Genomic DNA, 15,941 nt, shown 5'->3' with positions numbered 1-15,941 from the left:
TGCACATGAGAAAGGTGGACTGAATTCTGCTTTGCTGCAATCACGTAAACCCACTGCGATTTTACTGATTTCAGGGAGCGGACCGCTGAATACTCCTCCTATTTATTGTAATTGCACATCTAATTAAACAGTTTACAAAGGTGGGCGTGGAGGAACGTTAGACTGCTAAGAGGGGACCCACGGCATGAGTGTATGTTGCTTTCTGTCCAGTACTGGGGGATTTCACGAACAGTTCAGGAAGAAAAAACACAGTAACATATGTCTGCTCGAGGCACATAACCCCTCTGGCTCCAAGGAGTACGTTTTCAGCTAATAGAACCACTTAGTCTTAGTCCCAGAAGCTCAGGAACAGCCACTTTGTACATCGTATGCTTTGCTCTGTTAAGAGGCATAATGAAATGCAACACATAATTTTCTGTACTTTGATTTACCCCTTTTGCTACCACCTAGCAGTGTTACACAGTGTTAAATGTTCTCCTCTAGCTTATGCTCTCCTCCCATCTGCCTTTTTATTTCTCTTTTTTCCGCTTCTTGTTTCTCTCCACACATTTATTTTTATGTTATTTAGTTTTTACTCAGCTCCTCTCTGCATTAGCCTCAGCATTAGGCAGCCTGGAAATCATCCTGCCCGAGAAACACACTATGCACCGCAGGCAGTGCAGCTACACCACCGCTATGGTAGAAAACACGCAGCGGAAAGCTTCAAGCAGCAGCCCCTGGTACCCATGCTAAATTAATGAAGGCTCTAGGAAAATGATCATTCTCCTGCCAGCGCAGAGCAGCTACTCATCAATGCAGGAAAACCAGAGCAGAACAAGCCTTGGTTGCACAAAGCAACCAGGGGAACAGGTATCCAACACCCCTGGGCTTAATGCGTACCAGTGACAATGCAAAAGGCATTTAGTCTTCTCAGCAGGTCCACGTGAAACGTTCTGACCGGGCTGAAATAGAAACGCTGAGCACTGATAAACTCAGCCTACTGACAGCCACAGCGGGGCATCCCCTCTCTGCCCACACACTACGGGCAAGTCGTGCTCTTCCACCTAATCCAGCCAGGGCTCAGGGTGGGTTTTGTCAGCCTTGAAGCTTCAGGAGTTGAAACAAAAGCCAAATTTGGGAAGAGGCTTCCATGCTAAAGAGAAGCCTGCTGACAAGGTTTCTTTGCAACACCAATGCTTGGTTTCACACCTACGTTCTTATCCTTCCTGCTATTACAAAATGTTCTTCCGTTATTGGAGCGAGCGACTGTGATACAGCACTGACTCACGTTTCCAAGTCCTTCTCTAGCTGTGCAACACTTAAAGGACAATCGCACTCCAACTGCTGTGCGACTGTGCAAAATAAGTTCTACAGAACCCAACAGCACTGGAACAAGGTCCAAACTGCAACAGTACAGTGAAAATTTTAGTTGGGTCTGCGGTCAATTTTGCAGCGGGCTGTCAGGGGAACGGGTGATATAACTCCTGGATTCAAAGCCCCCGTGCAGGAAAAACTACTTAATCCCAAACATGTTTATGCACCTCTTCTAGATGCCTTGGCTCAGACAGACAACAATGCTGCTGGAAAAAAAACCATGTAAATATATGCACGTTAAAAAAAACACATTAAAACCAGGATTGCCCACATCAAGGAGCACCCATTGCACAGCGTTTGTTTCCTCCTCGTGGACCAGTGTGTTATTGCAGTGCTGACCTCCACCATTTCACATTATCCATTGGATTAATGGTACTTGAACTAAATGTGCAGAAAATACCTGTAACATACAGCTGTCTCCTCCTCAAGAATGCCGATTCTAGAAGCACTTGAATATTTAACATGCAGGCTATTTTGATGAGTCACACTCAATTACTGCAGAATCAGTACTTTAATTTGTTCACCTTCCTAATGAACACGTACATGTTGAAAAATAACAATGTAGAACAGAAATACAGTTTTACTCTGGGACAGGAATCATTCACTGCTTTAACATGAAGGATTTGTACCATATTTTCATGTGGGAGTTTCAACGTGAAGTGAAAATTGCACATTTGCAGAAGAATTTCTTTATGGTTAAAACTCGGTAAAAATCTACCCAATTCATTTCATATTCTAGAGATTATGTGAGGACAGCACTAAAGAATAGAGATTTCAGAAAACACTGGAGCAGGCAAGCACTCGGACTATCAAAACATGATAGCCTATTATGGTACTAAGAAAAAAACATGAAGCGTTCTCTGTGATGCTCATCAAGACTGCTGGCAAGTTTGTTCACTGAAATTCAAGTCTCTTTTCCTATCATGTTCAAACAGTTCACATACATCAGTAACAGGATCTTTTAGGTACAGTAGAAAAAATTGTACGTACATCAAAATACGGTTTTACCACTTTGTGTCAACATTTCTAAACGAGACACTTCTCCAAGACAAACTCGCCAGGAGGTAAATCAGTAAAGACTCTGCATCTTTGCTTCCCAGGAACAAAAACTTCTCATGGAACCCCCTTCCCTGACGCCCAAACTCCAGGAAATGTTTTATTGTCAAACTCCAGGAAATAGCTTTAAGACTCGGGAGACTCATTTGAAACTTCAGGACTTCATCTGTCAGAACATTCACACCATTTTCCATGAACTTTTATTCCTTCAAGAGCAGCCAGGCCTTGCTGCTAACAGGAAAAGAAGTCTCAGAAGGAAAACCCAGCCCAGACACAGGTTTATGATTACAACAACATTGGCATAAAGCACTGCTCGCAGTGTAACTCTCCCTTGAAACAAACAGCACACCCATGAGATAACACAGACGTTACAACCTCGAGATTAAGATGAGCTCAAATGTGTATCTGACAAAAATACAGAAATATCCAGTGTCATATTCTAATAATACAGAAGTAACATTGTTTTGGATAAAAGCAATGGCTTTGATAATTTAAGATTAAAACAACTTTCCATATGCATCAATACTCGGCCAAGTAAAAAAGATCAAGTACCTTGACACTTGAAACAGGAAGAAAAGATACAAACTGTATCATTTGACTGAAACTTCTTACAAGTAGAGGTCTCACAGACAGTAGTTGCCCCTCCTAGAGCACTCCCCATGCTCTTTCTCTACCTTTGTGCCTCCTTCTCTACTTTTTGTGCCTTCTGCCAAAGTTCAGACCAGTCAGCTAAGACCTCAGCCTCTGAACGTCTCACATCGAGAACATGCAAAAGATTTTCTTCAATTTTAACCAGTCATACCAACCACACCCTTAAAGAAATAAACCCTCTACTGCCCCAGTCCTCTGGAAAAATCCTTAAGGGTCTAGGTTAAAATGTCAGCTTCTTGAAAAGGCCTTTCTTCTAGCTCTGAGGTAGTCTCTCTGTCCCAGGACATCGAGAGCTCAATCTTACACAGGCTGCAGTTACGCTAATGGACCAGGTTTAATACGAAACTGCCCTCTGTCACCCCAGTCTTTGGGTTTTGGTTTGTGGTCATTTGCACATTAATAAACCAAAGCTATTTAATTTAATGAAACCAACATGACAGCTGTTAATGCAACCATGCCAGACCAGGCAGACAAGTGCCATATGAAACGAGGGGAAGAGCTCTCCTTGTCTCATCCTTCCTTTTCCCCCTTGTTTCTAGCTGTTGCCACAGCCTTTCCTTGTCCATGTCAGTTCTTTTGGCAAAATTAGCTGAATCACAGTAACAGTTAGCCCAGGGAGGCAGGAGTTTAAGACACATAGAGCCTAAGGCCACTTAAGAAAGGTGTGCCTGCTCCCTCTGCAGGGGGAAGAGTCCTCCGGAACCAGCCAGAGCAATGATGAAGCAGGCAGTAATGATGGGTGGGGTTTTAAATTTTGTTTTAGCTTCTGGAATAAATCACCATAGCCTCCTCCAGAGCAGCGTACTGTGGTCTGGGGAAGTTAGCTTCACTGCTAGAGACTGCAAGCGAAACTAAGGCTTTCTAGCAGCAAAGACAACCCTGCCACCCCCCTGCCCATCACTCTGAGCACTTCGTATCATTCCACTCGGTAAGAAAGCTCTCGCAGAGACCACCTTCCCAATCCTACTCTAAATACAGGTCTGCAGTTCCAGTAGTATGTTCTTGATACCATACAGTAGTAGGGTCAAGTTTCAACACTGCTGTAAACTCAAAAGTGAAGTTGCCCTTTTTCCCCGTCTTGCTATAAGCCTTTTATGTTGCCTGTTCATAGTTAGCAATTTTAAATTTCTTCTTTTACAGAAGCCACACAAAACAGCAGTGAAATAGGCCAAACGTGACACCTGCAGAAAATGCAGCATAATTAAAGGCTAAGCTGCATTTTGGCACCATTTCTTTCCTGCCGCTGCCTTTTACACAGAAATCTATTCAGACCTGTGACTTTAGAACCTCTCCAGAATTTTAAGATCTACCTTTTGAACACACTTTCTACTGAATAGCCTCAGAGTAGTACACATGTATTTGAAAATAATACCTATCTTCTGCTGAAGTACATTCTGTGCGTCATTTTAATTTCACACTCAATGAGAGGGTACACACACTTTACAGGACAAAAAATTTAAACCATGACTATTTAGTTAATTATGCATTGTAGTGATTAAAACAAGACAAGCACCAGAGAAAATACACATGCTGAAGCCTGATGTATATACTACACTGGGAAGTCTTCAGTGACACAACAAAGAATTTGTGGTTTTCCCCCCCAATTACAAGTGAGCAGAGGATTTGTCAGACATTTATTCTGTAGCTTCTACTGTCCACTCTACGCCTCCTTCCTCTTGATGATCAGAGGCCCAACGTTGTCACCAGTTTCCTCGTTGTGCTTTGTGTGAGAGCCATCACACAGCGGGAACTGAAAAAAGAAAGAATAAAACACATCTAAAGTACATCCAGAGTCAGAATTAAGAACCTAGGTTCAAAGTTCATTAAAATGTCTTCTCATTAAATCCACTGTGACCGCACACCACAATTTTTGTGCTGGCGTCTCAGGTCTCCCTGAGTTTTCTCTCAAAACTAGTTTTGTCCATGTGAGCACAGAGCAGGCTAGAGGCTTGTTATGAAAAAGCAGCAACTCAACTCCACTCTATTTGTTATTCCTGCCTCAGGCCAGCATGAGGAAAACGCAGCCCAAGCTGACCTTCAACTGTAACCTACCTGGAATATCTTGCTCTCGACCTTGCCCCACACTCCATTTTCCCAGGCAATAGCCAGAGTTGAGTGCAGTTACAGAAGGTAAGTGGGGTGAGGAAGAGAAACAGAAGGAGATCCTTGGCTGAATTTTTTTCCTGGTTGTTCATAGCACGTGATGAGGAAAAGGACAGTTTCCCTAGCTCGTCTCTTATTTAAGAGAGACACCTACATATTAGTCCTGCCTCCAGAGAGATAAGAGTGGCAAGCCACCTTTGCTTCATCCTGATACAGCTATCTTATCTCATCGACTCAAAGGTCCCTTTGCACAAGCTGGCTTCCGCATTAGGATTTTGACCTGCTAATGGAAATAAACTGCACTTCCAACTGACATGGGTGTTCATCAAAGGCTGTTACAGGTAGCACTGAGGAAGTAATTTGAAGAAATGTTTGTTCCATAACCCCTGCCCCCCAGAACAGCCTGGTCAGAGCAAGACCCATGGGGACTCCTTTAGCCAGCTGTAACCGCCTAGGTCCCAGATCAGTGAAGACCACTCTGCTCCTCCACAGCTCCTTTCGCATGCAATAGCCAAAAGATGTTCTGTGAAGCAACAAGAGCAATGTTAGATCCCATCACTTCTCAAGGATGCATTTTCAGGGCTATGCCTCCTCTGCAAAGGAAACTCTGGAGACAATCACAGAAATCACACACCAGTATTTTGCATTCAGTTACTATTTTGTTTGCTTAGACATAATGGGAATCGAAGTTGGCCGTTATTCAGCTTTTGCCTTTGCAACAGCAATATTCCCTTGCAGTACAGTCACAGTCAGTCTTTGACACTCCACTGATCCCAATGTTCATGCCTCAGTCATAGGCCTTGGAAAAAAATGGAAGACCCTATCCACCCATGCTTAGTTAGACTAAAGATTTCAAAGTACTGCATTAAAACCATATAATGAAGACAGTATACTAGCAAAAAAAAAAAAAGACCCCAGAGTTCTAAAATAAAGCCACATGCACTGTACTGTGGTGTTTGGAGGGAGAGAGAGAGATGAGGTGGGGTTTTTTTTGTTTTTCAGTTACAAAATGTCAAAACCCACACTAGAAATGGCAGGTGACGTTTCTAAATAAAGAAACACCAAATTCAGAGAATACTCATGTAAGCTGAATCACGCGGGAACTTTATCATCCCATCAGTCATTTGTGACTCAATGAGTAGGTATTGACACATACTTGGAAAACATCTGAGCAAACAAGAACGTATGTTCATGGGACACTGACCAGCTTCCAACCCAGATGTTCCTGGGACAGTTGTTTTTCCATGCAACACCACAGTCCATTAGCCCTCACAGAAGCATCAAACCAGCTTCCATCAGACATAAACATCTCACGTGCCCCAAGGAGGCAAGCCCAAGGTCCACCTACAGCAACATTATCGCTTCAATTTTGCAAGTGACAAAAAAGGTGGGATTCATAGGCTTCAGATAGCATCGAGGCATCTTTAACAGCTACCAACTCTGACTGCTCTGAATTCATGCTCTGGGTCAGCTGGTCTCGGAACCACTGGCTCCCAGAGGCTGGGACACTAGACTTGAGCTTCTCAGAAGAAAACAAAAAACAAACAAACCACAAACAAAACAAAAACCAACCACAAAAAGCAAACCCACCAGCACTTCTCCAGAGCATCTACTTGATCACCTTGAAGATCAGACACTGAAGAGATTGATCCCGGGCCTGACACAACATGTTCATCCTTGATTAAGATAAAGCAGGCTAGCAATAGCAGCCAAAGCTCAAACCCCAAGGGAATTGTGCAGTGATCGGGACAGTTCAGCTTATTTCCCTTGACACTGAACAGGTTTAGATTCTCTATCGCTATTTCTTCTGATGTTCTGCAGCAGTATTCCTTGACCCACAGCCTAATACTTCTAATGGAAGACACATAATGGGGACTAATACTTCTCTGGAAGACACAAAGGTTGCAGGTCATTGCAAAAGAAAAATTAATTTCCCCCCCTCACCAGCTCACACACTTAAAAATGCAGAAGAGTAAGAAAACAAATGTTCCAACTCTCGCCTCTATACTGGTAAATATTAACACTGAGTTCTTCCACAAAACTTGACAAGCACCGCTATGAAGTGCCGGTTGAACGGGAAATGGCCATTTAAAGAACTACCTACCACCTGCTTTAACAGAAAATTATGTCCCAAGATGGACTTATTTGAAGATACTGCATGTGCTTTTTTTTTTTTTTAAACACTCCATGAAGACTTTGGCCAGCATAAACAAACAAACAAAGAGCCTCTGAAGTATACTATTTCAGGGGAAAAGAAAACTAAAATAATCCTACTCATTTTTTAAGAGTTACTCCAGAACACTGTGGTATAGTCCCAACCATTTTTTATTCCCCGCACAGAAGGAATACCCAGTGAAGCCAGCTGTAGTGCATGCACACTGCTAGCGCACACAGAAGACTCCTACGGTTCATAACGCTACTTGTTCTACTAACAGCCTTATGCCTCAGATGAGGTTAAATCTGATGAGAAGCACTCACACAGTTATACAAGACATTTCTTCTAACCTTTATATGGAACAGAGATCCCAATATGCCACTTAATAAAAACAGTGGGTACTTAACTGCTTTTGAAATCATTGTAATTCCCTGCATTGTAAGCACACACATTCTACCACTTCGCCATCATACAAACAGTCTTACATATTTTAACAGAATCCTAGTTTGAGAACTGTAAGAAACAGATAATGCTAGCTGACTACTTCCAAAGACGACAAGCCTGTGAGAATGATGAAGAATGTTCCTATATTGCATTACTGTTTGGTAATAACTCAACATGAGAAGAAACACACGTACCGTCTTGAAGATCATGGTACCCATTATACAAGGTCAACCAACCATGGCAAGAGGAAGGTAGCAAAACTGGAAACTGCAGTTTTTGAAGCACAACACGATGATTAAAATACTCATTATAAAGCATCAGTAAAAGAAAACAAATGCCTTCAAATCTTCCACTGACCTCCTTAATGCCTTTAACAAGACCTTTCAGATTAGACTTCTAAGAATGGACTTACTGTAAGGTAGCCCCATCTACTTCCTTCCAGTGTGTGATTACAGAGCCCTAATTCAGTAGGACAGTACGTTCCTAAACCGACAACACCCCTTCAATATATGCCAAAACGTACTACTTAACATTTTTATTTCAGACAAAAAAGACAGTATCAAACAATAGCTAGAATATTGTCAGGACCTGCAATGAAACCACTAAAACCAGACACTATCTTCCGTTTCTGTTTAGAAAATGGACTAGGAAGCAGAAAGTACAACCATCAAGGTTCAGGTTAGGATTTTTTTTTCAGTAGGCACCTGAAGGAGGTGCCTACACTATTGTAACCCGAGGTAAATCCATATTCAACTATTAAAATGAAGTGCAGATACTTAGAGCAGCCTTTCTCCTCCCCCTTTTCTTTTGCTGTACCCCTTGCAGCAGCTTCCACTGCTGATTCTGGCTATCAGTTGAGACTTACCACAAAGATTTAGCGGCAATGCCGCTATACACATGCATGACACCTGCATGCCGTACAGCCATCAGCACTGCATGTAAATGTACATACTCCCCTGCCATGTAATGAGATGACAATATGTAACTTAGACCATGGAGCACACTGGCAATGGCAAAGGGGGGAATTTTGTTTTTAAGTTTAGACTCCAGACAGAGCAAAGACAACAAACCCATCTCCACAGGACTAGTTCAGAATCAAGTCATGACACTGTTTAATCCTTAGTAGAGTTTTAGTGTTAGGCCAAATACACCTACAAATGTGTAACTTACTGAGTTATTTTCACCCGCAAAGTAATGAAGTCAGATCCGACAACAGCAAGAACCAAAAGTTACAGTATGTGGAAAATTGCAGAATGTGGCCTGATTAGACTTGTGTCTGATGCCTGAGAATCTGGTATTCAGTTCACTGATGGAGAGACAGCTAGATTTCAAGACTGTTGGTCGCAGTTATCTGGCTTTGAAGGTTTGTATTATTTCAGTCTCCACGCATTAGTACACTGACTTCTAAAAAAGCTTTTAAATGTGTGCCCATGGTAAATGGAAAGGACTACTCAAGCAATCCGCTTTCTCTCACTACAGATTCCAAAACTATCACTACAGATAAATTATACAGATCTCAGCTACGTCACACATCTCTACCCGAGATTTACATCTGACAAAAAGGCTAACTACCAGGCTTACCACTAATTTTAGGCAATCCAGGCAACGCAACTTCATATGCAAGTAAGTTGGATCAGTGTCTAGGTCAGACTCTTAACTGCTCAAAACCAGAGGCTTAAAGTATGCCATCAAGATTTCACTGGCTTTACTGTAGGATTACCCATATAACTACTTCGAGTTGCCAAGGCACAAATGCATTAAGTACGTCTAGATTCTTCAAAAGCTTTTAACTACAATGACTTCTTTTTAGATTACCTCCATCACCACTGGAAACAATTCATCACCATACTCATTCACATGGCAAGAGGTGGCTATCTACAGTGCACAGCAGTACTACAACAATAAATTCAGGACAGCAGTACCACTGTAAAACCATCTGCACAAGACAGGCTCTTCCAAAACCATTCTGCACTCACCCTGTCTACAAGATTTAATGATGGGTTCAGACATGGCAAGTGACAATTTAACACCAGCTCTAGTATACCAAGAGACTTCTTAATGAATTTGTGTTATTAACACCATGAACTAGTAGCAAGATACTTTATGACTGACCGAGTAAGCTTCCAACAGCCTTCAGTAAAAGGTGTTTAAGGTCCTCTCGGACTGTGGTTCCTGAGCTCCTACTGCCAACAGGCCAGTAGTTTTGTATAAGCCTCAGTATTAGCAAAGGCAGCACACAAAATGATACCTGTCATTCATGACTCTGATTGCTCCGTACAGTGGCTCTCCTTTTAAGGGATCTGCTTCTTCAGAGCTACAGAAGCATTCTGTTCACTATTGGCACTGATCTGCAGGCTTTACTCTGAGTGACAGCACAAACCTATATAGTTTTACACATTAAAACGCCGCTACATCTCACTGCAGAGTAGTTTAGGTGAAAAGAATTTAGTTTACGCTAAATGAAGCGGTTTGAAAATAGTTTTCTTGAACAGGGAAGAAATTGGACCATTTATTCTTCTCTTACCTTCTTAGATCGCCAACAACGACAGTACACAGCCTTGTCTCCCAGATCTTCCATATCAAATGCATGGACTACCTTGGGGTTATCCTTCTGGATATGGGGATTCACCATTGCTTTGCAGCACTTGTCTTTAGAGAGAAATTTTTTGTAAGCTAGATACCCAACAGCAGCTGCTCCAGCAGCTAAGGAGACTGCAGCAATCCATTCAACTAGAATAAAAGAGAAGGAGAACAAAAACAAACAAACAAACAAAGACTGTCACTTTTTGACCACAACATTCTATTAAAACTACTCAGTAGTAAATGTCTTCATGCTTGTGGCAACACCTCTACTTTCCAACAGACCTTTTTTTTCTGTATTGGTAACACAGTACTTCACCAGAATATATTATTTTGACACTCACATAGATAATCTACTCCTTTCTCCTGATCAGAGTTCCCCTTCACCCCAATCCCTTCTACATAAGGGTGAGGATTAACCTGGCAGGGTTTGTGTCTGGTTTTTCTTTTTAACTTTTTAATCAGGAAACTGCAATATCAACATGGGTAGAATAGTGCTTCCAGGTTCAGCACATCAAGCCAGGTGTAAGTACACCCTGTAGCAGCAAAAACCCCTGTGGTTTGTTGCAGTTGCAGGAAAGTCACTGAAGAAGAATGCTCAGCATCAACAATCCAAGCAGGATCCCCCCAAGGTACGGGTACTGTTTAGCTTTTAATACAGTGCATCTTGCAACTAAAATAAAACTAACAGGTGTTTGGCAATGGGGAAATTATTTAATATACTACCACTTCAGAAGAGTAATAAAAGCCAGCTTAGATTAAATCCCTGCTGTGGTGTACAGGAAAGAATATGGATCCAAAAAGATTATATTTAAGAATAATAGCACGAGTTTATTTTAACTGGATTAGGTCCTGACTCTCTGAATGACAACTTCCATTAAAAAAACCCCTCTTTCCACCACCTCCCATCCTCACTTCCTCCACTCCCCAGATATCTCCAAAATCTTTGCAGTCTCATTCACCTGGTATAATTCCCTTTTCTGCAAGGAGTCTTCTATGTTTTTGTGGCTCTATTGTTTCCTCTCTGCCTCATGAAAATATGCTGGATTTGGCCCAAAGGTTCTGGTTGTGGCAACAGCCCCAGTCATTTCTCTCAGAGCTGCAGGCACCTGCTCTGTTTCTGCTTTTTATCCACCACTTCTACTCACACATGTGCTCCTAACATGTACATACAGAGTTCGACTGACTCTACAGTCAAATAAATCAAACAGGAATTTAAGTTTTAGCACATTTACACAACTTAAGAAAAGTACAACACTCTCCAGTTGGGAAGTTCTATCTTGCCCTTCAATGTTTGATTTGAAAGATGCCAAGCCACATGGCATGTTTGGAGCAAGAGACATTACTACACTCACTCTTAAAGAATAACAAGAAACAAAAAGCCTTTTTTAGTTCTTGCTACTTTGGAAGGCTAACTGTCTTGCTGTATTGCCACTGTGAACTTCCACTAGAAGGATCAAGGGTTTTCTGCCCTGTCCCACAGCCTTTTCTAAAATCCATAACAAGCCCTTTCCTCAGCTAAAACACACTGCGTTATCTTGTATGCACTATGCTGATCCACAAGGGTCTCAATGTAGCAATACGTGGAATTAGACAAATATTTGTATGATGTCTGCAGCACTAAGGTCAGGGAAGGCAGGCACTCCCTTTGGAGTTTTACTAAAAGAGTAAAAGGTGCAGAAATACTTCCGAGTTTATTTTCTTAGTAAATGAAGCAGAAGAGACCAACATACAGAGAGATCTTCCCTGCAAATGAGTGACAAACCCTCCCTGTAACAACAGACTGATCTTAAGATACAGAAAACCATCATCAAAGAATTTAGGGCATGATTCCCTGCTCCCAAACTCCTTAAAACAATAAAAGCCCCAGAAAGTATACTGTGGATTCAGTGTGTTAGATCTATCCAGCGATTTCTCACCTCTTTACCTCTCCATTACAAACTAGCCAGAGTGATGCATTAATTTTAATAGGGGGAAGAAGCGAGGAGGTGAGATTAAAGCAGGAATTCTAGGAAAATCTACTTTAATTTAGCAAAACAGCCCAAACTAACCCAAAGAACAGCCACATCTTAAATCAGAGACAGCAGGTTCTCCCAAGGAAAGCCACCGCAGAGTCTGCGGCACCCTTTCCCCTTCTCGCTTGAGCACGTTTCCCCAAGCAGAGCGGGGCTGCAGCAGGGAAGAGGTACCCAGCCAGTTCAGGGGCAAGCTGGGTCTGACAAGTTTAAAGGGATTTCTGAGAAAACGTCAAGTGCAGCTACAACAGTGGCAGGCAAAACAGAGGGATTGCCCATACTGGGGATTTCATAAAAGCAGCTGTTGCAAGGATTGTCCAAGGTGCTAACTGATGCATTGCCGATGGATCAAGTCTTAACCAATGTTTTTAAATAACTGATGAGGGGACAGCAATAAGACTGTATCCATTCCATTAAGGAAACTAAGGGGAAAGAATGACTTTAATGGAGATCAAGGGTAACTCCTGTAACTGAACCACCCTTTAAGGTGCTGTACCTTAAGGAAGCTGATCTTCTATGGCACCTATTCAAAAATCCAGGTCAGCTTAACGTATCAGCAGAAGAAAAGCTTCTGATGATAAAAATACTTCTACAACAGCGCAAGCAGCAAAGTCTGTACCAAAATTCGGCAGCCTTGCAGCACATTTGGAAGCCTGCACATCTGCAGCTAACTGAGATCCTCAGACCATCCGTACAGCCACCTACCACATAACCATGCACAGCACATCCAGCTCAACAAGCAAAAATCATTAAATTAAAGTAATTGTCATCTCGTATTTCAATGACTGTTTACATGAATCTAGCCCTTGGGAGAAGTAGTATTACACACACAGGCAGATTGTGTACATACAAACAGCTTTTTTTTCCGTCTTATAATAGGTCATTAGACTATTCTTGTACTCTATTAGCTTTTTTCCATCACTTCTCTGGAGCTGTATCAGGGTGGAAAAGGATATCAACTGAAAATACATGAAACCCAAACATTTAAAGCAGTCTGTTCTTTAAATTTTAGTACTGCCTTAATAAACATCATGTAAATTTAGGAAAACTGTTTGACTTTAACAAATGGACTCTTTCTTACAATGGTATCGACATGCAAGGTTTTGGAGGTAGTAAGTCTTGTTGTCAGCAACCGTTTTCTTCCAAATCTATTTTTGAAACAGCTGGAATGCCCATTTCATCTTTCAAACAAAATTGACCATAAAAATGCAACTGTGAAGAAAAACACTTTTAAGAAGTTTTTTTAATACTTTAAACTCTGTTTCAAGAGGCCTCCGGCACCCATTCAACAGTTCGCTGCCACTCTTAAGGTCATATAGGTATTACTTGAAGAGGCATTTGTTAACAGTGACATTGATGTAGAACATCAAGGTTTTTTATTTCTTTTTAAAATACAAACTTCAATAATCACGCAAAAGTTGCTCTTAAACAAATCCAAATTCTGGTGTGATACCAAACCAGAATGTTACAAGTCACTACAGGTCAAGACACTACGGGCCCCTGTAACACAGCTTAAAAATTGTTTCAATGTCATAAGTGCTATACAATGGAAAAGGTTTGGCTAAAACTTCAGAAAAAATTAACACACAAAGGAGAGAAGGGAAGAAAGATGGAAAGAAGGAAACAGAATTCCAAAGAATGCAATCCCAGGAGAGCAGGCAGTGCACAGAAGTAAACAAAACATCAGATGATGAGAACAGCAACAAACCGATCATGGGAATTTACTTTCTTCTATATTCTTTGGACATACCCTAATGAACAAGGGATTTGGATCACAACATTTCTCTTCCTTTCTCTTTGTAAAGAGCTAGAAAACTGCTCTGGATATTTGTAGATCTAGGCTACAGATGTAGTTTTAGGATCTACCAGAAAGCGCAGATTTTATCTGCAGGAAGAACAGACATTTACCATCTGCACTGACAAGCGCATGAAGAAACTGAGGTGGTCTTGGCTCCACCAGGAGTACACGATCCTTGTTATGACACAGTTCAGCTTACTTTCCAAGAACACAGGGAAAAGCTGCACCCCTAAAAAGTTAGTCCTAGGTGGTCCTAAGAGACAATTTTCAAGTTACCTCTCTCTGCTGCTTAAAAAATGTTCATGTTAATTGAAAGTCAGCTACGAGTAGTAACTCCAGATAGGAAAATCTGTACTTTTGGCTTCAGGAGCTCTTGTAATACTGTTAGGCATTGTTCTCCCCCTTTTAGTGCCAATGAAGGAGCTATTGTGGTCCAAGAGTTGTTTATGGTAGTCCAGTAGTGTAACTGTCCACAACAAAAGGCCACCTTTCTGGTGGCCATGCTTGAAGAAACAGGTGGCACTTGCTTACTGAGGAGCCATCCAGGGTAGCTTACTGCACTGAAAGCCTAATAGCAAAAGGCCAGCCAGTCAAGCAGATAAAGTCACTTCTACCACTTCACAGCATCCACAAAAAAAGGCATTATGACTGATAGGCTTCATTTAACTGAAACCATAAGGGAACGAGGCCACCTGAGGGAGAAAGATTGTTGTATCTGGCCAGTAAGCAGCAGCAGATGAGTCGCCACGATCAGATCTGTGGTCAGTGTGGGGTCACACTTGCAAGTAACCACATTACTCACAAAAAAAAAAAAGCACTAGCTGCACTATTCACTGCCTTCCAAAGGGCAACCTTTTGGCACATACCCACACCAACATACACAGAAGCAACTAAGTCTCTGATTACTATCAGGAATTAAATCGCACTAAATATATGGGAAGTTTCTGGTGTCTAGTTTTCAGTAGGGAATAAGGCATTTGTATGACTTCCAAAATTCATTATCCCGAGACACACACAAGCTGAAGACAGAGCTGTGACCTGCCAGTTGCCAGGTGCTGATCAAGTTTAATCTTGACAGAAATCACATTAACCATATGTCACCACCTCCTCCTAAACAAAAGTACCCTCCAGACTGCTCTGATGGGCTGTTCGCCTGCCTTCCTGGGATAAGGAGGTTATTTTCAGTTTGATTAGGAGCCTGCTCTTCTCCTTCCCCCCCAAACTAAAGTTTTCTTCTCGATTCCTCATGTACAGGACCTGTCCTAATTCTTGCAAGCTCATAAGGGTCAGTAAGCTGCTGTTGGGAACGCAACCTGGCTGCAAGCTATTATCAGCCATCCTCAGGGGTTTGGTTTGATTATTTTAATAAGCACAGCCTTCCGTCACCATAACCCATTTTAGACTATAGCGATGCTTTTGCCAACATCCGCCATACCATTCCAACCCTTTCATCCTGCCCGGCTGGCCAACAGCATTTAAAACACACAACGCTACTTCAGGCGTGGCTTAAGTCAATCATTACACAGCACAAGTATCACCGTTATAACGCTGTTGGACAGGATCGGGCTGCGAGAATAAGTTAAAAACCCTTTGAGGGTAAGTTAAACTGACAGGTTTTCATGAAATTAACACCCGGTGGCTCCACATAAACTATGGGGCCTAAACAACGGCTGTCCCCCATCACAAATAGAACCCGGGGGTGGCCAGAGCCGGCTCCGGGGGGCGAAGCGCACATGAGGACCTGGCTCCATGCTCTCACAGGTGGCCGGGCCGACGGGTCCCTCCC

General features: G+C 42.1%; 1 protein-coding gene across 1 annotated transcript; it reads right to left on the bottom strand.

Moving 5' to 3' along the window:
- Nucleotides 1–4,537: 4,537 nt before the first annotated feature.
- On the bottom strand, nucleotides 4,538–10,492 carry CISD1 (CDGSH iron sulfur domain 1; the record flags this gene model as incomplete). The annotated part of the gene is made up of 2 exons (XM_010282833.1): nucleotides 4,538–4,810; nucleotides 10,287–10,492. Coding segments are annotated over 2 exons (296 nt in total), but the record flags the coding sequence as incomplete, so codon positions are not given.
- Between the last annotated feature and the right edge of the window lie 5,449 nt (nucleotides 10,493–15,941).

The sequence above is a fragment of the Phaethon lepturus genome, unplaced genomic scaffold, assembly GCF_000687285.1.
Source record: "Phaethon lepturus isolate BGI_N335 unplaced genomic scaffold, ASM68728v1 scaffold15552, whole genome shotgun sequence".
Classification (NCBI taxonomy): Eukaryota; Metazoa; Chordata; class Aves; order Phaethontiformes; family Phaethontidae; genus Phaethon; species Phaethon lepturus.
Note: the sequence above shows the minus strand (reverse complement) of the source record. Positions and strands in the feature narration are given on the sequence as shown.